Source organism: Sander vitreus, chromosome 1 (assembly GCF_031162955.1).
Source record: "Sander vitreus isolate 19-12246 chromosome 1, sanVit1, whole genome shotgun sequence".
NCBI lineage: Eukaryota > Metazoa > Chordata > Actinopteri > Perciformes > Percidae > Sander > Sander vitreus.
The window spans coordinates 23,705,467-23,732,776 of record NC_135855.1 but is presented as its reverse complement, the minus strand read 5'-3'; the positions used below and the strand labels follow the sequence as shown (position 1 = coordinate 23,732,776).

The window sequence follows — 27,310 nt, the reverse complement described above, 5'->3', positions numbered from 1 at the left end:
ATATGCCCATCTGTTTGTTCATGGGCTTGAGTTTGCCATATTATGCTTTCAGCATATTTTTTGAGCATACTGTACCTTTGAGGTTATTATGGAAAATATTCTACACTGTATTTGTTATTGTTTTGGATTGTTGCAATAATAATAAACATTTGCATAAAGCAAGCATATTTGTCCGATCCCATGCTGATAAGATCATTAAAAAAAAAATTTAAATATCCCTTTAAAAGCACATTTAGAACAGATAAAAAAATGTGTGAGTCATTTGCGATTAATCGCGAGTTAACTATGGAAAATCTTGCGATTAAATATTTGAACCCATTGACAGCCCTATTTTTTTTCTTTGAGCACAGGAGATAATACTTGTGAGAAATGTATACAGTGATCTAAATCTGGTGAACATGAAGTGCATTAAAGGTCCCATGGCATGAAAATTTCACTTTATGAGGTTTTTTAACAATAATATGCTTCAGATACAGTATGAGGGGACCACTAAGGTCTATATAAAAGAGACTTCAGATACAGTATGAGGGGACCACTAAGGTCTATATAAAAGAGACTTCAGATACAGTATGAGGGGACCACTAAGGTCTATATAAAAGAGACTTCAGATACAGTATGAGGGACCACTAAGGTCTATATAAAAGAGACTTCAGATACAGTATGAGGGGACCACTAAGGTCTATATAAAAGAGACTTCAGATACAGTATGAGGGGACCACTAAGGTCTATATAAAAGAGACTTCAGATACAGTATTAGGGTAAATTATCTGGGCAAATGAATACGGTAAGCAAGGTCCTCCATGCTGTTCTGTTCTTTATTTAGGTTTTCTCAGCTGAAGAGCCTGAACCTGTCTCACAACCGTCTGGGTGTATTCCCTGAATGTACGTGTGAGATCCTCACCCTGACTGAACTCAACCTCTCCTGTAATAATCTCCACACCGTCCCTGTGCAGATAGGCAACCTTCAAAGGTGTGACACAGTGACACACATGTACATGCACTACATACATACAGTAGATTACACACAGTACATGAATACAATAGTTAAGGGTATGCATCAACAACAGGTACACACAAAATTCTATTTGAACTGCATGAGGTAATTGCAGTAGCACATAAAAAAGCACACCAAGTAATTCTATAAGAAGTTAATCCCAAACACAACCACATAGTGAAATCCTGCACAAATTGCAATTTAGGTCAGCTTTAAAGGAGACAACAATTCCTGTGTATGTGAGTTTAAAAAAAATCAGAAAAATCAGAAAGCAAAAACACAAAGATATTTTAAGGTTTATTTTTTATATATGTTATTTCCACATACAAAGTATTTGGAAACAGTGTAATTTCCGAAATCCAAAGGTGCTAACACAAAAATACACTCATACACAAAAATGCAACATAAACACAAAAATACAAAAGAGAAAAAACAGTGGCATTATGTTCCAATGTAGGGGGTTTTGACTGAACAACAATATGAATGTAAATATAAATAATGCTGTACAACTGAATTATAAAACTATAAGAATGTTGCTAGTATAAATAATGCCTAAGTATTTAGTGTAGCAGGATACATATAAATAAATAAATACATTCTCTGTAATATGTTTTCTGTCTTGTTCATTTGTTTTGTGTGGTATATATTGTCATTCACTTTTTGCTTTTGTTCTGTCCAAGGTTATTGTGGTTTGCACCTTTTAGTGCACATAATAATGTTTCTCTCATTGGATTGAGGTTTAAATGGATTCAGTGAAATGCATTAAATTAAAATATTTTGTTATGCAATCAGATTAAGTCAGGAAGCTGAGGCTGTTTTCATCCTGTGGACCTGCTCACTTTAATGTAGGATGCTGCTCAGTAAACAATGGCAATATAACTACAATGGACACAAGCAGATCGTTTGACCACTCTTTGAAGTAAACATGGATTTTCTCTACATCTTGTAGCCTACAGACACTGTCTTTGGATGGGAACCATCTCAGCTCCCTGCCTGAAGAGCTAGGTGGCCTTTCCCAGCTCAACAGCCTGGGGCTCTCCTTCAACAACTTCTCTCACATCCCTGCTGTGCTGGAGAGGTTGAGTGCAGTGGACAAACTGGCCATGGCTGGGAACAGAGTGAAGAGTCTGGAGTTGTGTACTTTGGCCAGAATGAGCCACCTTAAAAACATCGACCTCCGGTAAGAGGAATAAACAGAGCTCAGCCTCTGCATTTCCTCTCTTCGTCTCTTCCCTCTCTTCTTTCTCTTTTGGATCAATATGTAAAATGTAATATGCAATGTGAAGGGGACCCCCCAAACACTGTCAATCATTCAGTAGGCATGAGTAAAACAAAGTGTTTTTCTTCCTCTGGCATTGACTGAAAGATAAATGACAGAAACACTAGTCTGAACCTCAGCCAGTCCTCCTTTTACCAATTTTACATTTTATAGCCTCACCATTTTTATAATTTAATAATAAGTTTTTGGGTTGGCCGTCTGCCTGTCCCATTCTTGTGAACGTGATATCTCAGAACCCCCCTGGAGGGAATACCTTCAAATTTAGTGCAAACGTCCACTGGGACTCAAGGATGAACTGATTAGATTTCGGTGGTCAAAGGTCAAGGTCACTGTGACCTTACAAAACACATTTTTGGCCATAACTCAATAATTCCTACGCTAATTATGACGTTTCACACAAATATGATAGGATAGGATAAAATGATGAAGTGATGACATTTTATATCCCAAAGGTCAACTTTACTGTGACGTCATATTGTTCTGAAAAAACACTTTCTAGCCATTATAGAACACCATAACTCAGGAAGAGAAGAGGAGACATTTGGTCAGATACTGAATTGGTGAGACTAATCTTGGCTGCCCACCTTGAAACTGTGGTGATTGTTTAGATCGTCTGTGCAGCCAGGTTGAAGTTTGTGTGAAACATCCATGTTTCGCCATTAAAAAAATATACTTAATAGCTTTTTATTAAATTGCTTTAAAGTCTTCACTACATATATATAGTCTGGACAGACACAGATGTAAACAGCAACTTGACTGGTATGCAAATGCATACAACTGCAAGGCGGTAATTCTAGTAAAACATTTATTTATAGATGCCAGGTTTGCTAAGCACAAATGCCGTTTTTTCCACATTGCTCTGTTTCACACCTGGAATCTGCCTAGAACTACAGTCATATGTATTTGTTTGCCTCTTAGCAGCTCCACAAGGAACAGTGGGGGGGGGGGGGCTAAGTGTTTCCATGACTGTTTCTCATAGGGGACCTCTGTGGTGGTTAATGAAGGATGGGAAAGCTCTACTTATTGATTTTCCTACCAGTCTGAGGATCAAACCAGCAACAACTGCTCCGCCCACAGCCAGCTAATAATTCAACCTTGGGAGTGAAGTTGCAGCTTGGCAATGGCAGACTATATTTAAAAGTGCAAGGTGCACTTGCAGTGGATCAGCGGGCTGGCAGCTCTCATAAAAGAGAAATTGTTGTTTATTAACAGGATGGATGGGGTAAGGGAGAGCCTGGATCTCAGCACAGTGCCTTACCTGACAGCCATGATCTCAGAATTTCTTTATTGTTTTGTTGTCCACCTTGTTATAGAAGGTAGGATGCTAAATATGGGTAGACAATTCTGACAAAAACGTTTTATAGAAGTTGTCCCCTAGTGAAACAAAGGGAGAGTCAATGGAGTGGTTCCAGTGTCTTCCAACAAAGACAATATCTTGGATGCCAATGTTAGATTTTTAATAAAACCTGAGGTGTTTCATCTATCATTTTCAAATTCACATTGATTGACCTTAACGATTGCTACAATATTTATTTTATATTACTCCTCTTTTCTTTCCAAAGGTGAAACTGCTGTGACATATTACAGTGTGGAAAATTTAGAGGACACATGGTTACTGCTATTATTCATTTCTATATGCCACAATACTTGTGACATTCTCCAAGTAACCTATGCTAAGGATCTGTCACTGTAAAATGCAATAGCCACTGCTGGAATATTTTTTTTTAGTGAGCTAATTTTTCAGCAGCCCTAAATACCATACTACTACGATCTTAATTTTAGCAAGTATGAAATTTCAGAGTTTATTCTCTGTATCAAGCATTTTATTTGATGTTACTCACCTTAATGTTTCTGCTCCTGTAGGAATAACCTGTGATATTTCATCTCTTGTGCTCCCTGTTTAATGCAGATTAAATGGGCTGCACTGGTTGAAAAGTGTTAGTCTAGAGGCAGTGAGCCAGGTGACCCAGCTGGACTTACGGGACAATTACTTAGACTCACTAGACCTGAGCTCCGTGTGCAACCTGGAGACTCTGCATTGCCAGCGCAACCAGCTGGGGACACTCACACTCAGCGGTTTCACACTGCGCATGCTTCATGCCAGCAGCAACCGTGAGTCAAACAGAGTGTCAACTAGCTGCTATTATTGCCTCGCTGGCTGCTGTTGTCTGTATGTTCAGGCCCTTGTCCCAAGTGATACATTCATCTTATAAGCACACATATGAACGGGCCAGATGTTTAGCTGCTGATTGCTGCTTTTATCTGCCCACAGGCCTTACAACAGTCAACATCTATCCAGTCCCTAACCAGCTGACACACATGGACCTATCACAGTGAGTTCTGGCTGGGAATAAGAAATGGCTGTGGTCTCTGTGTTCACAGATTTTTAAACAGAGGCTCTGGTGTCTAACAATAGTATCTTTATCTTAAGGTGTAAATGAATTTGAATACTGAATTGGATAATCAATACCCAACAAAAGCAAATATTCTGTGGAATCTACCAAGTGAAGCTTGTATGTGTGTATAAGGCAAAGACGCTAAACAAAGCCCCTAACACATTATTTTTAATGCTAGATTGACTTTGCCTGTATAGATACTTGACTGCCTTTCAGGCTGTATCAGTAAAAGATTTGAAAATTTGAAGAAAAAAAAAAACATTTTAAAGGGATAGTTCAGATTTTTTAAAGTGGTGTTGTATGTGGTACTTATTCATAGTCAGTGTATTACCTACAGTAGATGGAAATTGGCACACCCCCAGTTTGAAGGAGCAGTCAGGAGGACAGGCATGGAAGCTAAGCAATGTACTGCTGTGGATGGGGGCAGCAGCTAAACATATTTTAGCCATCTAAAAAAAGGCTCACCTAAAGAAAAATCAATCTTAGTTTAAGTGTACGCTATATTTAGAATATTTTCACAGCTTTACCTTGCCGTCAAACAGCCCTGTTTAAGTTTACGTCGGGGGAACTGAAGCTGTTCTTTTTTTAGGTGGCTAAAACATATTTTCCTGCTGCCCCCATCCACAGCAGTACATTGCGTAGCTTCCTTGCCGGTACTCCTGCCTGCTTATCCAAACTGGGTGCCGACCGCCATTTACTGTAGGTAATACAACTACACACAACTATGGATAAGTACCCTGTAGAACCCCACTTCATAACAAAAAAAACGATCCCTTTAAGGTAGTGAACCTCTTACACATTTGGCCTATACATAACATATATATATATATATATATATATATATATATATATATATATATATATGTATGTATAATATAACAAATCACATATTTTATTCTACTTAATTTTTGTGATGCATGTTCATAATCTGCTTGCTACGGAGCCCCCCTAGGGTCAGCTGATAAAAAAAAAACTAAACCGTGCACACAGATTCATAATCCGTGCTCTCGGTTTTATAAACTGTACGCACAGATTCATAATCTGTGCTCTTGGCATAAATGTAAGCAAAATTAGAAAGATATTCACATATTCGAACTTCTGGGATCAATTCTCTATAGCGAAATGTTAATAAATCACAAACGACGCATCTTTCCTAACGTAGTAAGGTTAACAACGAGCTACAAACTAATTTTCATCAAAACGAGCCGTCCTCCGACCTGGAGAAATAACATTATTGGTCTCTATGAGCAGCTGGCGGTGAGACGACAGTGAGACGAGTGTTTAGGGACCATCTACAAACTACAACACCGACACAAAACTATCTATTAATGTAATGATTAAATAAGGTAGTGTCTCCAAACTTATCTCAATTATAACTTATCTCCTTGTAGTTGTACTACAGCACTTACTTTTAAAAAATAAGTTTGGAGACACTACCTTATTTAATCATTAAATTAATAGATATTTTTGTGTCGGTGTTGTAGTTTGTAGATGATCCCTAAACACTCGTCTCACCGCCAGCTGCTCATAGAGACCAATAATGTTATTTCTCCAGGTCGGAGGACGGCTCGTTTTGATGAAAATGAGTTTATAGCTCGTTGTTAACCTTACTACATTAGGAAAGATGCGTCGTTTGTGATTTAATAACATTTTGCTATAGAGAATTGATCCCAGAAGTTCGAATCTGTGAATATCTTTCTAATTTTGCTTACATTTATAAAACCGAGAGCACAGATTATGAATCTGTGCGTACAGTTTATAAAAACGAGAGCACGGATTATGAATCTGTGCAAGAGCACAGATTATGAATCTGTGCGTACGGTTTATAAAACCGAGAGCACAGATTATGAATCTGTGCGCATGGTTTATAAAACCGAGAGCACGGATTATGAATCTGTGCGCACGGTTTAGTTTTTTTTTATCAGATGACCCCAGGGGGGCTCCGTAGCTTGCTGTAGGCCTGATTATGCACAGTGAACATCACTGTATGTCAGGGGTCAAATAAGTTATCTTGTGTTTCTGAACGACCTGCCACCGTACCAATTAATTTTTCTAGTCGACCTCCAGTACTGACTGCGGACACTAACTGTTTTTATTGAAATGCCCATCGAGATCATTTGCATGCTTAAATAACCCTCAAGGATATTGTTTTGGCTATTATTTTGGCCTCCTGTTTACCACTGTTTCAAACCTGTTTACTCATCTGTACTATTAAAAGCCAAATGCCAACTCCGCTCAGTTTGAGTGTTTGTGTGTGTGTCTTTCTATGTGTATGACTGTGTGTGTGTTGAGACAGGAACCTTTTGGAGTACCTTCCGGACTGGGTGTGTGACTGCAGAAAAATTGAGATGCTGGACGTCACGCACAACCTCCTGTCTGAGCTTCCTTCCAGGTTACTGACCTTATTCTGTCACTAATCCTGAACCATATCTGCTTAAACTTGATCTTTTATGTTGCATAATTGCATAATTGAAATGGATTCAGCTCTTGTAATAAACAGATGGCTATCGTGTCCAGAATTGGGAGATCAGGTGTCACATTACACATGGTCATGCTTTTTAACTGCTCACTCTATTGCCAAACTGCTTTTCCTATTGTCCATCTTAAACATTTCTTATGGTAGTGAAACAATGGAAATAACAAGGCACAAATAACAGCTGGTATCAGTCTCTCTGTGTAAGACAGTATTTTTGTCTTTTGGTTGCAACTGTAAAATATGTCCTTCATATAAAGTGCTTTGCTCAGAGTTACCATCATTTACAGCCAGCTTTCAACACAGGCATTTGCATTTGAATGAGAAATCAGAAAAGCTTTTTCAAATGAGATAATCCTCTGTCCTCGGTACCCACCCAAAATGTGATGTTTCAGGAGAGCACAAAAAGTCAGTTTAGGCAGCCAAGCTAAAAGGTCATCCAGTAGTTAAGTCTGCACAGGGATACAATGTTCTTTGGTTTGTTTCCTTTTTTGTTGGTCTGTTCTTTTTTCTTGTCCTAATCTGGCTTTCTAATGTCTCTTCTGGCCTCCGACAGACTGCTCAACAGCTTGAGTTTGAGAAAGCTGCTGGCGGGGAACAATCGTTTGCAGAGAGTGTCTGACCTACTTGACCACATCCCTCTGGAAGCCCTAGACCTCCAGCACAACATGCTAGCTGAGCTCCCTGAGAGTATGTTTTACAAGGCCTTAAAGTGAGTATCTCAACTTCTCTCTACAGATCTTTCTGGTTCCTTTTTCATCCTGTCCTTAAAACTATGTATGCTATTACTTGAGTCCTTTAGCAGCTCTGTTTTGAAACATTTACCTGGAGTGTGTTCCCTGTTAGGTTGCAGTTGACAGTTATTGTATCACATCTTATTGTTTTGGAGATGAAGTATAGATTGTATGTAGGGATTGTGGTCAAGATTTTTTTTTTTTTTTTTTTTAAGATCAAATTTTTATTTTTATTTTTTTTTATCAATGATGCATTCTAAATCCTAGCTGGAGTTTAATTTGCCGTCCTATTTCCTGTGTGGTAAATCACTTAACACCCATTAGCAATTCAAATGCCTTAATGTACTTTACTGTCTCTAATCCTGAGACGTAATGGCAGTGACTGCTTTGTGCATGATGGGTTTCCTGATATGTTGTCTAAAGAGCTGCACAGCTTACAAGAGAAAGCAGTTACACTCTGATGGAAATGATATATGGCTATAAAAACAAGGTTGATAAGGACACTTTTCACATATTCAGATTCGTGTAGACACTGAATTCCAAAAGGCCACAAGGCCACAAGGCCAGTAAGGTGTCTGTCAACAGTCTTGTGGGCTTCAGAGATAGCATTGTAATAATGTCTGACTCTGTTTTAAAACAACAGCGTGATAAGGTTCACTTCTTCATGTGTCAGAAGTACAGGGTTTATTACTGTTCACTATGTTATACGCACAGGCAATGACTTAACAACATCCATTACACAGGACCAGTGGAGCTCAAATTACTGTCCCTCCTCTCGGCACAGGTTCAACAGCGTGTAAATCACTGCTCCACTTGAAAGGATAAATTAACAGTCTGTGTTTAGCAGTATCCTCTTTAGTACAATGAGAATTTAAAAAAAAATCAACCTTAAAGCCACACCTTAACAATCCACATATCCCTGTACTTAAATTACGGTATGTCCTATATTCTGCACATAATAGGTGGCTTGCACTTACATACTTGCACATTACATTGTTATAATACTACCAATACTGTAGCTGCAACTATTGTTAGAAAAAGGTAATATAAATCATGCTGCTACATACTGCTGAATATCATCTTAATTGTAAATACGTTTTGCTTACTGATATGTTAATAACAAGTTGTAGTTTTTAACCCCCAATACCTGCTCTTAGTCATAGTCCTGAAATACTTCGAACAAAATTAAAGCACAAAGGCAAAATACTCAATAGTTGTTTTATGATTCACTTGGTTACAGTAAAGTATACGTGATATTGTAGTAAAATGTAATTGTCCCCAGTATATATAAAAGAAAAAAACTACATAGACCAAAACAAACTGTTTGATTAATCTGGACCTTCCATTTTCTAAAATTTAATTTCTGACCCAAAATGTTAGCGGTTTGTATACATTTTGCATTGGGGGAGATCATGGGGAGGGGAAGGGCCTCCTTGTTTGTACAGACAGGGTCAAATCAGAGTTGCAAGTTACATTTGATAATGTTATTTGTATTATTTTGTACAAAATATGTATTTCCCTGAACCCAGGACATAAATATAACCCATTACAATGATGCCTCTGGTCAGGCAACTCAAACGTTTAGCTTGAGCTTCTCCAAATCCACTGTAAATGAGACAGGATTGGGTGTAAAAAGTCCTTGGATGCAATCCTGGCTGTGAAATAATGGGCAGGGTGGATATCCGCATACACTTTTTTAAACTCATGTATCTGTTGTTTTTATTTGTCTTCCCTCACAGCCTAAAATACTTAAATGTGTCAGCCAATGCTCTGGAAAGTATTCCTCCCAGCAGCCCATCAGAGGAGAGCCTCAGCACACTCCAGGAGCTCTACCTGACGGGGAACAACCTGAATGAGAACTGCGGTGCATTATTAGTTGGACACCAGAACCTGCGGGTCCTTCACATCGCCTACAACCAGTTGCTCTCCTTCCCTGCCAGGTGTGTTACCTTGGCTCACTGTTAATTAGTGTTAATAATATTTTGTATTCTACTTATTAAAGCTATAGTGCTCCTCCACGCAGTTGCTAGTAGCCACGGAGGACATGGAGGATTAAAAAAAACATGATTGACTCTTCAGAAGAGGTAATTATCTTCACTCGAGTTTCTGCGCGGGAAAGTCCCCAGACGTTGAGAAATACAGAGAGAGTTGTGTGGAGCTGATAGTCTTAATTAGCGTTGTAGCAACTCATTTGGCAATGGCTTGAATGTAATGGACGTTCATTAATATCAAAAAGTTACGCACTAAAGCTTTAAGCTCGCAGGATTGTTCCACTGTCATGTTTGTGTGTCTTTAGTAAGCTGAGTAAGCTGGAACTGCTGGAGGAGCTAAATCTAAGTGGCAACAAGCTAAAGACCATCCCCTCCACTGTGTCCAGCTGTAAGAGACTGCACACCCTCATAGCACACTCCAACCACATTACTGTCTTCCCAGAGATCCTCAACCTGCCTGAGATCAAGGTCAGACTGGTTTTGGTTGTATTTGCCTAACCAGTGTATGATTATGTTCAGCCTGTCAGCTCATGTGTGTTTTGTATGTTTGTAGCTTGTAGATCTAAGCTGTAATGAGCTGACTGAGATCCAGCTGCCTGACTCGCTGCCTGCCACTCTGCAAGAGCTGGACCTGACAGGCAACAGCAGCCTGATGCTGGAACACAAAACCCTCAACCTCTTTAGGTGAGTCACAAAACCCAGACCAGTTTAGAAACAGTTATAGGTAGCTCACTGAAATTTGTCAAGCATGAAATATAAACACTTTAGATTGTGTAGTTGTCTGGACACATACTGGAGGGTTATGGCATCATTCTTTTATGTAAAACATAAGCAATGAAAAGATAATAATACAGCTGTGAAAAAGATCATCACTTTGAGTGTATTGAACTGGCTGTAGTTATATCGCCTCTCTCTTCCTGTCAGCATTAGCTCGCTCTACCTGGACTAATAACTTATCAGAATGCGGCCAGGTTATGCTCTGTCCTTCTTGGCATAGATCACAGCGGCCTTCGAGAGAGAAAGACCTTAACCTTGAACGGTGACACTCACCTAATGGTGTTTTTTCCTCACCGGATTTACTGGTTTGTGGCTGTGTGAGGAAATAATGCATGTACCAACGTATACATTCTTCTATAATTCATTCTACTATATTTCTTCTCCTTTTTTAGTCACATCACCACCCTAAAGTTAGACCAGAAATCCACCACGACAGCAGGAGACTCACAGAGTGCCTCCCCTCCATGGAACCACAGTTACTCTGAAATGAGCGGCCAAAGAAACAAGTCAGTACTGCTTTGTGTTTCGTTGTGTTTGTAAAAAAAATAAGGAGCTTAATTTTCCCCACTGTAGGAGAACTTCTTTGCCAAGAGAACGGATGACAGCCCGGGAGAGGCACAGTCTGGTTAGCCATCTCCCGGAGTGAAGCAGAGGGGCTGTAGGCTCTGTTCGGTTCTGCCGCTGCGCTGATCAAGCAAGCGCTGTTTGTTGTGGGTATCATAGCAACGTTATCCGGTTTCCCTTGTTGAATGACAAATAGATTACCGCCGCCTGCTGGTATGGAGAGTTATTTCCTCTCACACAGGCGCAGAACGTTCATGGTAATTGGCCGTCGGCTGTAGTCTCTGCGGTGTTCCAGTGCTAATTTTTGACCTAGACAAAGCCGACGACGGCCGACGTGAGGTGACGCTGGCCGACGTGAGGCGATGCCACAATCGGCCTTCGTCGCCGCTAGTCCCTGGCCGTCGGCTTGGTGTGTCAGTGCCTGTACGTCATCTGTTTGTTAATGTGGATCTATTGTTTGGGACAGGTTGTGTGTGTCTGTGCTGGCTGTAGACCGGTTTGGAGACGGTGTGGAAGCATGTTATGGCATCTTTGACGGCGACCGCAATGAGGAAGTGCCTCGGCTGCTGCAGTGCACCATGGGAGATGTGCTGTGCGAAGAACTGCAGCACTCCAGTATTGACAATGTGTATATGTGCAACACCTTCCTCACCTCACACAGGTAAGACAGATTCTTTTAAATGTTAGTCTTTGTTAATACCTCTTTTGATACTTGCAAATAAATAAATAAATAAATAATTGCACTCTTACTGCAGTTTTGTAGGCTAAAACCAGTGACTTCAAGAGTTTGTCAGCAGTTTTGTTTGTTTTTTGTATTGGACAGGAAACTAGGAATGGCTGGCCAGAAACTGGGTGCTTCTGCCTTGCTGTGTTATATTCACCATGAGCCTTCAGATCCAGGAGGCTACTTCAGCCTCACTGTGGCCAATGTGGGAACCTGCCAGGCAGTGTTGTGCCGGGATGGCCGACCTATACCTCTCTCTAAGGTTTACAGCTTGGAGAGCTGCACTGAGGAGATGGAGAGAGTTAAACTCAGTAAAGCCATTATTACCGAGGTAACGCAGAGCTTCTAAGTATGTTGGGTTCTTGTTTTTACACTCAAGCCAATAAAGTATGTAGATCTTTTGATCTAGTGTTAATGTGCAGCTTCATATTCAGTGGTGTATATTTTATTTTCATCTACAATTCTAATTCTTTCTTTTTGTAGGATAACAAAGTGAGTGGAGTGACATGCTGCTCTCGCCTGCTGGGCTGCTCTTATCTGTCTCCCTGGGTGCTTCCAAAGCCCTGGGTGCACACTAAGCCTCTCTGTTCCCAGGATGAGTTCTTGATCCTGGGGAATCGAGCGCTGTTTGAACGAGTCTCCTACCAGGAGGCTGTGTGCACTGTACAGGCTGTGCGAGATCCTCGCGCTGCTGCCAAGAAGCTATGTTCACTTGCTCAGAGTTATGGTTGCAAGGACAACATCGAGGCTGCAGTGGTATCCCTGCATATTGCTGAAGACAGCTGTACCTGTGAGCCATCTGTCTCCACCACTGAACCACGGTTTCCCCCTCCCGCCTCTGTGCCTGTGACCGTGACCCCAGGCCCCAGTGACCCAGCCACCCTTTCATCCAGCAGTGGTATTGTCTCTGAGTTTAACAGTGAGACATCAGCCTCAGAGGTGGGCAGTGAAGCGGGGTCCACCGCTTCAGACGAGCACCCATCCTCTGTCCCTGCATCCCGCCCAGAGAGACGCTGTAGCCTACACCCTGCTACTACACTGTGTGGGATTATGGTGCCAGGCTCAGTTGGGGCAGGAACCCACCTAGGCCTATTCCAGCGACAGCCCTCCTGTGCTACATTCTCGAGTAACCACTCTGACAACGGCTTGGACAGTGATGATGAAGCTCCGCTTGAGGGCGTAATCTCCAATGGCAGCAAGCTAGAAGTGGAGGTAGACATTCACTGCTGTGCTTTCCAACTACGGTCAGGGGCCCATGAGAGCCCCAAAGACTTGGACCTTGAAAAGCGAGGCTCTGACTATCCCAATGGCAAAATGCGCAGACAGAACAGTGTGGTGGTTTCTGCTACAAACGGCTGCCTGCTGGCTGTATGTGGGAGAGAAATTGCAGACCTCAAAAAGTCTCCTTCCACATGCAGCCTGTTTGGGAAGAAGCTGTCCAATGGCTCTGTGGTAGCCCCAGAGGACAGTCATAATCTCATTGAGGTGGCCCTGGAGGCTCCTAAGAAGAAATCTGGATACTTCACTGCCCCAGCACAGCAGGACCCCGAGGACCAGCTCATTGTGCCTCCGAGTCTGGAGCAGGAAGTCAGGGAGCAGCTAAGAGGCCAGAGCCTTCTAGTCTCAGCACCCCCCTTACCATCCATACCCCCTTCCTTAAAAGACCCAGTGTGGGATCATCCCCACCCCCCTGCATTTGCCTCCAACCTGGTCCCAGGTCCAGGCCCGGCCCCCATCCTACAGCAGGAAGTCTACGATACGGCCCTCTAGAAGGGGGACACAGGACAGCGCCATGCGGCTGGAATTCTGTGGTTGTGCCATTCCAGGAAAGAAGAGAAGGTTTTTCTCATGCATGGGGGATATTCCAATTCAAGTTGACATTCAGATCTTTTTGCAAGACTAACCTGTGGGACCTCGATAGTCACTAAGTGATGCTGTGCCATTAAAGTGAGGTAAAAAAAAAAAAAAAAGGTTTCTGTGCACGTTCTGAGTATCCAAGAAAATAGGGCCGACCATAATCCCAGTTCATAACATGACGTTGTGAAAAGGATGGCTGGCTATCATAGACCAAAACAAGCCTGACTTGAAATGGGATACCTCATGTGTTAAAACATGTCAGCAACATTTCCCTTTACTTGGAAAGCAAGCAATCTAGAGGGTTTGTACGGGAGATTATGTTTAGTGGGGTCAAATCTCCTCTCCAGGGTCTCTGTGGTCTCTCAGGTCCTGGAGAGAAGCCCTGTGACTGAAACTTGAAAAGTGCCTACTGCAGACAACTCAGCCTAGAGCTCCTCCCTTATCCAGGCTGTGTTTGGGAATGTGAGCTTGTTAGTTAAATTTGGAGGAGGGACAGGGTCTCCAAGAGACCAGCACTGGCACAGCTTCTGCTCTCCTCCTCGTCCTGTGGCTTACAAAGGATATCAGATATCAAAGTATAAATGCTTGTAAGGCCCATAGGACTAGAAGATGTGAAGACAAAATAACTGCATTTACAACGCCAGAAACGTAATGCTTGGGTTTTATTTTTAACATTCCCACACAATATGTATGGAATCTTCTATATAGGATAAATGAATTCTATACAGTATAGTATAGTACACACTCACAACTAGCAGTCAACTGATGTGGTGTGTTTGAGCTGCTTACACACCTAGATTAAAAAGTATTGCTATTTAGAGTAATTCATTTTGAATAGCTGTAAAATGAAATCATTTTAAAGTCATTCAACTGTACAGAGCGGATGTGTTGTAGAGTTCAAAAATCCTTATAAAAGTATAATATGTGACAGTGCATCAGCAAATAGTCTCCTTCAAATCTAAATAGTAAAATAAAAGAGGAAAATTGACTTAATTTAGTAAATTTTATGGCCACTGGATAGTGGACCCCAGGAAGTTTGGATATCATTTTTCATTTGAACAAACCAGTCAAGGTAATTAAACAGTGTACAAAAGATGAAGGATGGAAGCAGTATTTGTATGTACTGTAAGATATGTCCACTGGTACTAAGATTGTACATGTATCCAAATGTTGGAGGCTACTACCCTTTTAAATGTGTAAACATTAATTCATGTCCTTGCAGGCAGATTCAGTTATTGACATTTGTACATCTTAGCAAACTCAACTTTGCTCATGAATGCAATGCCCACACATCCAGATGACTTTCAGGATGTGTTATTCCGGCCCATTACAAACAGAACCGAAACCCTATATTTTTGTATTTTGTGCGATCTGGTCTGTATACACAAAATGTCACGAAGTTTGACCCACAGTTCTACAAATGCGTGCAGAAATTTACAGGACACAGGAACAAATAATGTTGTTCTATAATTTGATATAGTTCTCTTTTTCACTCCCACATATTGCATATATGCCATTTCCTGATCAGGGGGCAATGCTTCTGTAGAGTTCAGATCACACAGTTGATATAATGAAGGATTATCAGTGCAGCAGCAGCAGTATACTGCAAGGTACTGCAATAAGAATGCACTGGTTCAGTCCCTTATTATAAGTAAGTAATGTGATTTTCCCATTAGGTCACATACAGTGCTTCAGCAGTTGGTATCATCAGTTCACAATCAGTTTTTGTTTCTAATATGTGTAGGACCAATCATATTTACCTAAAGTAAGTTGCCGTGGAAACCTCAGTTTGACAATTCCTAACCCTTCCCACCTTGTGCCAAAAGAGAAAGTAGCTCTGCCCAGGCTGCTGTGGTTATAAGAAGGCCAAAGTTGGGTAATTGCTCATGTCAGTGATTACTACATTAGGTGTATATTTTTAGTTGCCACTCCAAGTCTGTAGTGGTGCACTTCTGGCATTATACAGCTGTTGCATAACTGGACCTTTCAGTGTTCCCTTTTAGCCTTAAAGTAAACACTACTCAGTATTTCTTTAAGGGGAGAAGCCCTTTGTTTCATCCCACTCATGTCCTGTTTGGGACTGAGGCACTGGGGTTGTTGTTTATTAAAGATGCTCCTCTATCCTTACTTTGCTCCACAGGAATGAGTGATAAGTCAGTGATAAAGCCTTAATTGATGTGTGAGTCTGAATCTTTTCATGTTTTTTGCAAGTTTTTGTCTCACACGGTTAAAAGCACTTTGTACATAGAAAATAGTGATATAAGAGTTGTATATATTTGAGTTTAATATATGAGATATTGTTCAACACAGTGTACTGGGGTTATTGTGGCTTCCCTCAGTCCAACATATCACCTCTTGTCTAAGAATACATAGCCAACAGAAATGACATAATGACGGTTAATTTACAACATTCCCTTTTTGGTGTGTTTTTAATATGACATGACTTGACATGATTTATTTTATGAAAGGCTATTTTTGTTTGTTTTCAATTACATCTGAATTTTACAGAACAATATTTAAAGTTGTAACATCAGCACCACAAACAGCTAAATATATGTTCTTAAGTACTCTAACCCTATCTGCCAACATTTCTCTTCCTCTATATTAATACAAATTAATGGGCCCCCTCCTGGCTGTGGTTTATTATTTTTACCCAGTATCATTATTTGGTTGAAACATTGTGCTAATTAATTCCTAAACATCTGGCATACCTGAAAATGTTTTTTGAAATAATTAATTGATTACATGTAATGAAAACATTAGTCTAAGATAATAATTATTATAATTACTATAATCCACATCAAAGAGCCGGTATTGTCCTTACTATGCTTATTCGGAATTCAATGATTTCCACGGTTTGGCGTTATCTTTTTCCAAAATTAAGAATGGGAAACTATATTTTATGATGACGATGAGGCTAATTATTTGTTTCCAGTCACTTTATTGATCAGACTGTGCAGTGTCTGAGATGCCAAACAAACTTGGACTCACACATGGTGTCAGGCTTCAGGACTGATGGCAGTAAAACATGGATGGGCACTACTGGTATACCTGCCACAGGAGGAGCTAGAAAAGCTATAAAACAGATTATGATTGTGAATAATATTGGTACACATCTGAAAGAAGTTGGAAGACTGAACTGATAAGCAAGTTTGGAGAGGAGATATTGAATTTATGGTGGGAATTCGCTCATACAAATATGCAAAGTGTAAATATATATTCATGTATATCGGAGCTTCATTTTCATCACCTAAAACTACAAGAATCAAATTTCTCAATCTGTCTGAAAATGAATAATGACTGATGTATGTATGATGTGTGTAATTTGGGATTGTCTGTGTAAATTGCATTGCTCTTTAATTGTTTTCTGAGTGCGTCTCTTCCTTTGGCTCATTCGCAGTGTCTTTTTATTAGTTTGGATTGCATTGCACTGCTACATTTAGTGCTCTTCAAAATCATCTTGGTCAGTTTTTTTATACAGTTGTACATTCATTCTGTCTGTCTCCTGGTTGACACCATATATTCACCCACTGTCCTGTCCAATATACATTTCCAACTTGAAGTATATTTGAATAATGATCCATCAGTAGACTAATCAGTGTGCGTGAACATATGCCAACTTTATGCATAGATACAGCAAGAGGGAGCACAATGTACAGTGCACTGGCATAACATATTCCCTTTAATTCTTTAGTGGAGAGGGTCCAGTAGTGAAATGCTCATAATCCCCTTTCTGCACCAAAAAAAATAGGGTATGTGCATTTGAGTAGGCTACAGTGTCAGTGTTAAACTGCTAATTTCTTAACTATAAGGGATAATTTCCTCTTTTCACAACTTAACATGCTCCCTGTACAACTCCGTTGCAAAGTGTCTGTGTTTGTGTGTAAAATGAAGCTTAAGCGCACATGTTCAAGTGTATGCATGCCTGTGTGAATAATGGATTGACTGTAATTCTGCGTGGGTATGGTGAATGAAACTGACCCAAGATGCTCCAGTTGTTTAACATGTGACCAAAGTAGCCATTGTTTAATCTCACGGTTCATTTCTGTACATTATTTTCTAGAAATGCTTGGAATATTTTTTTCTCAATGCCAAGAAGCTGATGTTTATTTTTGTACCTCATTGTTTCATGCAAATTTATATTTCCCTCTCCACTACAGAATTTAAAGTGATTGGGATTCTACAGAACACTGTCACTCATTATGGTACTTTGTTTGCAGGTACTAATTCAAGCTGTATTTAATGTTGAAAGCATGCCCTAAATATAAATCAACATTAAAGCATAGAGTACATACAAAATGTGAATTATTTCTACAAAATGGAGCATATCTAATATTTTGAAGTTTTTATTCTAGCATGCAGATTAATGCTAAAATTGAGTTGAATGAAAAGATTTATTATTTAGGAATAGGTCTTACAATGAGCACTTTTGCTGTGTATCAGACAGAATTGTACTCCCCTTGAACTTCGAGAGTGGAAGACGGTTGCTATTTTTATTTGAAATGCTGCTATCATTAGTTTTAAGCAGAGAAGCTGTTTTTAAATTAACTTCAAGCCAAGTAGCAATAAAACTTTTTACTGTGAATTTTTTTGTCGAGTATCCATTTTGCTCACCGTTTTTATGATGATTTCATGCCAATAAATATCATCAAAAGGACTCTTTTTGGTCAGCATAAGATATGTCTACAGTTTTATTTTGTCATAATGTAATGAGGTTATTGATATATTTACCTTGGTTTCCATAGACATTTTCTCTATTCAATCAGCCTAAATGCACAGAAGCAAGCTCAAATCAAGAAAATGAATCAGAAGAAAGAGTTCACAGTAGAACTGCCATCTATTGGTGAAGCTCAGAATGACACCCTGAACATAGTATAATGGTTGAAAAAAAAAATATCTCGAATGTGAAAGTCGAGGTATCCATTGTTTTACTTGTAAGTGATGTAAGACCTTTAGGGAGGAACAAAGTCTAACTCTTTGACCTTTTAAGTAGTCTATGGAGGAGCCATCATATCACTTATTCCTTAGAAATACTATGTATATTTTAGGCTTTTATCAATAGAAAAGTGTCAAGTCCTAGGACAACGTTCAAAGCAGAGGAAGCTTTGCTGCACTTGTCTCCTGTGATGCAGAAAAGACATTTGACTACTGTTAACTGCATATTTTCTTTTCAAGAGCGGTTTCAATAAATAGTCAAACAACTCGTGACAGCTCTGAGATCGAAGGAATGCACAATCATTTCGATCTGGAACACACATTTTTTTTTAAACCTTAGAAGCGATAGGTCTATGAACCCCCAAGGAAATGTACCGAGTAACATATCATCATCTGATATTCTTTGTTGCAAGTTGCCGTTTGTCCCTGCCACGCAGCTGACTCTTTTAGAAAGAATGATAAATAGTATCTAGGAGTATTTCTAGCAATCAACCTGTTTTTCTCTCCGCCTTTTAATTTGTAGGTATTTGTACGCACAAAATTAATGAAAGATTTATAATGAAAAATACACCATTTGAGTAATTTATTATATCTACCCATTTATAGAAACAGTGACAGAGACAGGACACATGTATAAACTTGAAAAGTGGTAGGTATAAAAAGTCTTCTACAAAATGAAATTAAAAAACTTGAAAGTATAAAGTGGATTAAAAGAAAGCTGATTTACAGATCACATACAACAAGAGTGAACACACGAAAAATCCTTCCATTTTTGTTTTCTTGTCACAGGGATTTGTAATCAATTCCACTTTTGTTCAAATATGCCCAGGAGAAAAGCCTTAAAAATTGTTGTCCTCATTTGTCTTTTGCTTCTTTAGCTCCCGCACTGACCTGAAAGCTCTGATAGCTAACACTGCACCAAAGATGAAAACAAACACCCCCACCACCCCAAAGAGACCTCCTGCGATATCTGCACCGTTGAACTGGCACTGAAAGCCATTGTGCCCTTTGCTCTTGTACATCTGCTCTCTCTCCATACAGATGGGATCATTGTAGGTTCCCTGCAGCTTAATAAAGTAGAAGGCCAGCGCAGGGATGTAGCCCAGGCCAATCAGGAGGTTCAGCAGAGCCTCTCCCAGCAGCACGGGGGGCCAGCGGTAAGGGACCCTAAAAATCCCCAGGGCAAGCATGGCACAGGCGTATATCATTAAAACCCCACCGCAGGCCATGGTGAAGACGTACGGAGGCCGTGAGAGCTGATGGAACAGCCAGTCCAGCTCCTTCACCCTGTCAGCATCGGCTCCACTGAAGGCGTTGGCTCCACCAAAGTGATAATAATAGAGTCCACCGAGGCTGGCCAGGTCACGGTAACCCCCGTTGTTGCTGTATGGCACTCCGGCACAGATGACAATAAGCAGATTCACAAACAGCTCCATAAGGTGGCAGAGACCTGGGAGACACGGGATAAACACAATACTGACATTAATGTAGAGCAACATGGTAAGACTAGAGCTGAAATGATTAATCAATTCATCAACAAAAAATACATTTTTTTCAAGCAAAAAAAAAAAAAAAAAAAAACATTTGTTGGTCTTAATTTAATTTGCACTTTTAATTTGCACTTATAAAGCATGTTTAATGGGTGATTAAAAATAGGATATAATTAAAAAAAAAAAAAAAAATCATATTGCATGTTATATTGTCTACTATATTTGGGGGCCACCTAACAAATTCTAGAAATTGTAAACGCTGATGAGCATGCACTCTGACTGTAACCAATATTTCACAGAAGAACTCTAAAATAAATATACTTGCCTCTGCTGGTTAAGATGTATCTGAGATTGTAAAGAGCTTGTCTGTGTTGTGGTTCATTATACTCCCCTTCAGGGTGATACGCTGCAGTCTCATTGGACCTACAAGGACAATACCACAGAATCAATTATATCTTTAAAAAACATGCCATTTTACCATTAATGTAAATAAATAACCCTGCCACAGATGGTGAAAAGTGTGTGCGGAAGACAAGACAGGGAGTGCAGGGTCTTGTGAATAGAAAGTAGGTCTCTTACAGTCTTGAGGGTGTTTCATAGTCCTGGTCTCTGTAAACAGGTGTCTCATTGTGAGAGGTAGTTGTCATGTCACTCTGTCTGTTTTGTTTGGCCCTTCTGTCACCAGCAGAGCCTCTCTCTTCCATGTCTCTCGGCTTCTGGTTGCGTCCTCTGCCATCATATGAAGCGTGGTCTTCATTGTGTGAGTATTCCCTGTCCCTGCTCTTGTACTCATCATACACGTCACTCCTCTGGTGGTGTCTTCCCCTCTCTGGCATCTTCCTCTGCCTAAAAAGGACGATTATGGGCATGAATTGTACTATAGACCCTCATAAACAAAGTGGATAGTTGGCTTGTATCTCAGTAACTGCCACAGTGGACAGTAAAGCAGCATGAAGGATTATTTAATGATGATTAAAGGCCGGGTTGAGGTGAAGTACCAAAGACAGAGAGGTTTCTTCATTTGTAAAGTGGCTATGATTTCGGGACCCACAGAAATTCCAGTAGGACAAATGCATTTTATCATACCTATATGAGAATAGTCAACAAACTAAATCAGACGTCTACATTATTTCAACATGGGAGCCCAGCATATTATTGCGAGAGGTAGGCTAGGCCTACACAATTGGAGAAGTGCTCCTTAGGCCTACTAACCTGTTGCGAAGTTCATCCGTGTTTCATGTTTTAACGTAAAGTAAATGGTTCTAGGCTCGTGAATAATACAAAGACACAACATAATTATTTCTTACCTTTGGACTCCGTAAACAATGTGATCTTGTTTTCGTTTATACCTAGAAGAAAACAGCCAAACTTCCTCAGCTTCCTGTGTTTGAGATTTCCTCCTCCTGCCACTCACCTGTGCTGTGCCACGCCCACTAGAGTAGAGCTCATTTGTGAAATTTCTGCTAATGTAACGTTAGGTTTCTTTCCCCAATTTATAGTAGTTTACAGTGTGTTGGGTGTATACATTATATATATATATATGTATGATTGTAGTGCATTGTACTTTATTATATTTATTGTTTATGACTAAACCAGACAACTAGCTACATTTAATTTCTGGTTAGTTTGATCCAAATATTACAGGACAAATATGCAGCTTCACTAGTGTGAACCGGAACACAAACCGAAAAGTAGCCTATAAAATTGTTGATTTTCAGTCGTGCTCAACTTCCAAAAACAAAAATTTTGCGATTCATGCCCCAACCCGGACGTAAACGCAGACGGCGCACGCGGTCACGCTTCAATCATGAAGCTCGCGGCATGACATTGCTTTCAGCGTTTCCGCCGAAGCATAGATATATTTCACAATAATCGTAACTTAAAGTTGTGACCATGTCAATGAGGTAATTCTTAAACCCACAACCTGTAATTACACGAGTCAGATACTTATGGATGTTATGTTTTTTTGTAATTTTTTTTTATTTAAGAAGGGACAATGCACATTATACACAAGCACTTGTAGCCTAAATGTGCCAGATTTAGCCATATGCGCTAATTTTCACCTGCAGTCCAGGGCAGGTTGATAACACAAGAGCGAATGAACACATAAGCACAGACAAAAAGCATATAAGCACAATAAAAGCACACAAGCAGTAAGCACAGACATGTTTGTGTATGTACGCAATTCTTTGATACAAGAATGGATTTTCCTCGTCAAGTAAAGAGCTCAATTTTACATCCAGCAATGAATATATTACCAGGAGTCAAATAACCCCTACTGAATGGAGCATTTTGTTTTTTTGCAGCAGCAAGGCTGGATTTACAGCCAAAGCCGGCAAATGACCCATGGTCTCAGGGCCCCGAGAGCTCTGGGCTGTCAAATTATTTTTGGGAATATGACCAATTAAGAACAATTTCAACTGACATGACAGGTCAGATAATAGAGTCAGGTGCTGCTTTTTGTCTGATCCCATCTGTCTGAAGCCATTATTAAGGAAGGAACCCTGTGTCAAGATTATTTCAATTTGTGCTTATATTTAGCATATTCCTTAATTAATGTGATTAATAAAACTCATACACAACAGATCCCACAGCTTCACAGTACCCATGCCTGTGCTAAACGAAAGAAACAAATGATAATGTGATAATAACTGAATGAAAGGTCTGATATGTGTTGTTCCGTATGTCCCCCAGAGGTCACATGCTCATAGTACATCACTGAAGGGGATTATCTAAGGTTAAAGACAATGACTGTAAATTTGAATCTTTTTATGCAGTGTATGGTTAAAGATGACGATAATTTTGAAGTCCGGGAGCAAACCACCACCGGAAGTGTTTATTGCTACTCCTTGAGCTCACGCTGCCACTACGACCGACCGCGCGCTGGGTTGGCTAGCAAGCAACGAAGAGGCTAGACAGAAATGGCGGTGACGGCAAGGCGAACAGCATGAAGTGCTGATGCATTACATGGATCAAAACTTACGACTGCCAGGACACCGTTGGGAAAATGACAATAATGTCGAAGTAGGACGCCTTTTGTAACGGCCATTACAAACCTACAACACCTTCCCGGGAGAATTTTCATCTTGTCAGTGGAGGAGAGGAAATCTCACCGGGAGCATGGCTTCTTACAGCAACCAGGTAGCTAAGCTAGCTTGCTAACGTTAGCCTGCAAAACAACTCCTGCTTCACGCCGTGGAACGTTATTTATAGACTCGCGACCGCCCCTCATTTGTACAACCTTTCTGACCTAAAATATTGCATTACTTGTAGCAATTTAGTCAGCTCCGTGTTGTTATTTGCAACATCTGGCTAGTCGTGTCATTGAAAATGTAAGAACTGAAAAAGTGCTTGCTAATGCCCCCATAAGCCTCATTGAAACACCACAAGCATGGTAGCTAACAGGCCCTAGGTCCCTCCATTCAAATGAGACAGCAGTACTATTTGCAGCAGTTTTTTTAAGGATATGACAGCCACGTTTAGCTGAATGACATGAAAGTGCGCTTAATCTAATCTTAGTGACACTTTGTTATGAGATCCCATTAGTGACACGTGTTATTTACCATGTCAAAAGCGACACAGAAAACTGCTGCGTGTATGCATGGCCCACCTGCTCAGTGCTGCGACAGGCCTTCACCAAGCGCACATTTTCATAACTGTAAATTAGTTTCGCTCTGGGCAGTTAGGAAGCATAATAGCGGTTTTGCGTGTAATAATTAGCAGTTTTTAAAAAGTTGTGAGCCACGCTACAACAATGTCTTGCTGAAGAGCTTTGTACAAATAGTGTGGTTAACGTTACACTTTGCAGTCAGTCCGCTAGCTGGTTAGCTAAATTCAAATGCGACAGTGTGGGCCTTCGTTGATAGCGAAGATTTATTTGAGATGGAAACAGTTATAAAACGGGATTGAGCTCGCACACTGCGAGGCGAGTGTGCTGCTGCACTGTCAGTCTCCGTGTGACTTAGATTGTTAAATAACTTGGCAAGTATGGTGTCATTTCCGAGTAAGTTAACGTTAGCTATCATGTTGGAAGGCCCATTTTGAAGTCTAGCTTTGCATGCAGAGACATGCCAGGTCTAAAGTTTATAGTTATTGGCTAAATTAAAGACAAAATTCCACACAATGAAAATGACACTTAAACTATGCTTCACCGGGTTAATATCTGGCTGACAGTTCAAGAACCGGAACACAACTAACGACCATAGTGAAGGACTTAATTCTCCATGCTTTCACACTTCTTCCTGGCTTCAAAATTCAGTGTTTCTATTGGCTCACTGTTAAGCAAAATAAAAGCTTGAGGAGATAACCTACTTAAGCTTCCTCCAAACACAGGGGTCAGCTCTTTTGTCTTTTGCCTCTTAAATCATACATACATGAACATTATATTGAATTATCCTTCTATGATGGGGTATTGTTATAAACTGTATAAATAGAAAATAATGAATAGCATAACATACAAGTTTGTAAATAGCATAAATTAAGTATTGACAGACAGGGCTCTACATTAACAGTTGGCCAGTTTCCTAGGGCAACCGGAGTTGGACCCCTGTCAACTATTTCATTTGGTCTGGTTGCCCCATTTGGCAACCATTTTTCCAGTGTTACAAAAACTAATTTTTAATGGCTCACCCTCTTTGTAAAGTACAATACCAAAGTGTTGCTGTCACATTGATTTGCTCTATGAGAAATGACAAAAGTCATAAAAATGCAAAGGAAAGAGAAGTTGATAAACAGGTGGTGCAGCCAAAATTCTCAAAGACACACCAGCAACTAAAAGGGTATCGCTCGAGTATGAACTTGGCAAAACGGGCCATTCTGGAAATACACCTTTATCTAAGTACAATAGTATGACAATATTCTGCTGATGGTAATTTATCCTGCGCAGTGCATTGTCTTGCAAATTTGTCACCTAAAAGTAACATCACTGTTATTATATTTTGTCTAATTTTTAAAGCTATGCCACTGTGAGAGATTACACTGGATACATATTTTAGAAGGTTTTTATTGATTTATTTTTTACATAAAATCAGTGAGATTCAGAGTTGCACTAATACATTTAGTCAACACTCAATAAGTTTGCTGACATTCAAGAAGGCCATTGCAGGAAATGACAATACAAATGAAAACTCTTCTTTAAAATTGGCTTGTAAATGCCAAATTTAAACATAAGCACGACAAGTTATTTGTTCACTTCTGTTGCTTAGTTGTGACAGAATTATGAAACCGTTTTATCAGTAATTTTGTGGTGAGCTACTGTAGATGTAGGTATGGATGTTAGGCTTTTCTAAAGTGTTCATCACCAACTTAAGAAAAACCTACTGAAGTGTCCTCATTGACATTTAGGCTTATTGGTTTAGTTCAGGCACCTAGATGCATTGGTTGCCTTTGTAGCCACAACATGTTATAGCTTATGCCTCAGAAATGGGTTGTCTATTAAAAACCATTAAACACGCGCAAATGAACCATACGTTTTAATTGGGTGACACTTCTTTATTACACTGAACATGGCAAACTAGTTTATTCTTCTGAACTCATCAAATTCGTAAAGCGTTATGAACAGAGAACTTCTTCCCAGGGCATGCACATTGATGTCTGACATGGATTTACTCTCTAAAAATGCAGTCATTGCATTTTCAGACCGCTTTGACTGTTTTCAGTGTAATAAGGAATACGTCAATCATGGGAATGGTATTACTTGTAAGCGCTTTAGCAACTTTAAACTATTGCGACATCTTCCTTATTTTTCAAACGTCTTTGTTTAGTTCAGCCCAGTGTTTTACAGAGGCATAAATCTTTGAGTGGGATAGTAATCCTCACCATCACCCTTGGGAAAACTACACACTGTATGCACAAACAAATTGCCCAAAGGTTTAGCTTAGTCGGATGCACACAGAATGTAAATGCACCAGAAGTGTAGCTACAAATTGAATAGCATTGCTTTACTCTAGTTATGCTACTTAAAGGTACAATTATGTAACATGTCTGCATTCAAATCTCTAAAAATGACTATACCTGTTACATTTTTTTGAGTTGTGTACTTACACTATCCCAAATGTTTCCTTTTTTATTTATTTTTTTGGCCTGTCAGTGGTGTCGTATAACCTTTTGACCCCTCTGGTTACTTTAACTTCTGTCAAAACCCGGGCACCCAGATGATACGTTCAAGAGTAATTTTAGATCATACGATGTCACAGAGTTATACTCAGTAACCGTAATAATGTTTTTTTCTGCCACATGGCATCATCTTTTCCTTGATTACATGCCACTATGCAACACAGTAATATAACAGAGACCTTTATTGATATTGATTGATTTCAATATCAATCGATCCAGCTTAATGTTAGGCTACTACAGTGTGCTGGTTGACAAGCAGCTAATGCTTGGTGGGTAACATAAGGTTACAACATCGTTCAACATGCTCATAAAGTTATTTTTAGTATGATTGTTTTGACCAAGGTTAACCGCACTGGGCTAAACCACGAATAAATTCACCAGTAACGTTAACTGTATAGACAGATAACTAATCTGATGCTAATTTAGCCAGTTAGCGCACCCCGGTCTGTCTGCCTCACTCCCGCGGTGCTAAGAGACTTAAGTTGGGATGAGAGCTGACAACTGCCCTGGGACATATAGTTACCGTTAGCCCCCCAGCCAGCTAGCAGCAAGCCACTATCATTATAGCAATCCAAAGCTGGCCAGCACTTAACGACACTAACTGTTGAATGAACAGTCGGGGAAACCGACCATATCAGACCCAGGAAAAACCTATTCGTTTAATAAATATTTGATAATAAAGAAATTTGTTTCTTATGTTAGAATTGTATGACGGCAAACTGTAAGCAACAACCGAAAACCATGACCAACCGAAAACCGTGACCCCAAAACGTGATATGAACTGAACCGTGAATTTTGTGAACCGTTCCACCCCTAGTGTTTACACTTTGTCTTTTTCAGCTTACCTCTTAACATATCGGCAGCGCAGCTTTAATTTTCTTTGAAATTGCCATATTGTCTCGTCACCCCAAAAAACACATGAACTTGCCACAACATGCACCGTTGCCCCTCCCATCGCTACTAAAATGTCATGGCCGTTTGG

The 27,310-nt window shown here is 40.0% G+C and overlaps 3 protein-coding genes across 4 annotated transcripts in view; 2 read left to right on the top strand and 1 right to left on the bottom strand.

The window, feature by feature from the left end:
* Window positions 1-17,570, top strand: part of phlpp2 (PH domain and leucine rich repeat protein phosphatase 2) — a 39,521-nt gene extending 21,951 nt beyond the window's left edge. Inside the window, exons 6-18 of the mRNA XM_078248850.1 lie at window positions 824-970; window positions 1,944-2,174; window positions 4,183-4,385; window positions 4,546-4,606; window positions 6,966-7,061; window positions 7,699-7,854; window positions 9,616-9,816; window positions 10,173-10,335; window positions 10,421-10,551; window positions 11,037-11,150; window positions 11,675-11,869; window positions 12,032-12,263; window positions 12,416-17,570. Coding sequence (XP_078104976.1) covers window positions 824-970; window positions 1,944-2,174; window positions 4,183-4,385; window positions 4,546-4,606; window positions 6,966-7,061; window positions 7,699-7,854; window positions 9,616-9,816; window positions 10,173-10,335; window positions 10,421-10,551; window positions 11,037-11,150; window positions 11,675-11,869; window positions 12,032-12,263; window positions 12,416-13,702 — 3,217 coding nt within the window. The 3' untranslated portion in view covers window positions 13,703-17,570. The remainder of the gene's footprint in view (window positions 1-823; window positions 971-1,943; window positions 2,175-4,182; window positions 4,386-4,545; window positions 4,607-6,965; window positions 7,062-7,698; window positions 7,855-9,615; window positions 9,817-10,172; window positions 10,336-10,420; window positions 10,552-11,036; window positions 11,151-11,674; window positions 11,870-12,031; window positions 12,264-12,415) is intronic.
* Window positions 17,571-19,292: 1,722 nt separating this feature from the next.
* On the bottom strand, window positions 19,293-21,983 carry marveld3 (MARVEL domain containing 3). Its single transcript, XM_078248837.1, has 4 exons — window positions 21,522-21,983; window positions 20,794-21,060; window positions 20,540-20,637; window positions 19,293-20,174 (listed from the first exon to the last, which is right to left on the bottom strand). Exons 2-4 carry the CDS (start codon window positions 21,048-21,050, stop codon window positions 19,564-19,566), a joined length of 966 nt encoding a protein of 321 aa, XP_078104963.1. The 5' UTR covers window positions 21,051-21,060; window positions 21,522-21,983; the 3' UTR covers window positions 19,293-19,563.
* A 1,089-nt stretch (window positions 21,984-23,072) lies between these two features.
* usp10 (ubiquitin specific peptidase 10) overlaps window positions 23,073-27,310 on the top strand; it is a 34,317-nt gene continuing 30,079 nt past the window's right edge. For both annotated transcript variants that reach the window (XM_078248824.1, XM_078248815.1), the window contains exon 1: window positions 23,073-23,355. In XM_078248824.1, coding sequence (XP_078104950.1) covers window positions 23,335-23,355 — 21 coding nt within the window. In that variant the 5' untranslated portion in view covers window positions 23,073-23,334. The remainder of the gene's footprint in view (window positions 23,356-27,310) is intronic.

What these genes read in the sequence shown, in the direction of transcription:
- marveld3 (XM_078248837.1), bottom strand. Translation starts at nt 21,050, where the DNA reads ATGCCAGAGAGGGGAAGACACCACCAGAGGAGTGACGTGTATGATGAG. An exon ending in TATGAAACACCCTCAAGACT is followed by an intron (nt 20,638 to 20,793) that starts GTAAGAGACCTA and finishes TTGTCCTTGTAG; the next exon opens with GTCCAATGAGACTGCAGCGT. An exon ending in ATACATCTTAACCAGCAGAG is followed by an intron (nt 20,175 to 20,539) that starts GCAAGTATATTT and finishes CGTGTCTCCCAG; the next exon opens with GTCTCTGCCACCTTATGGAG.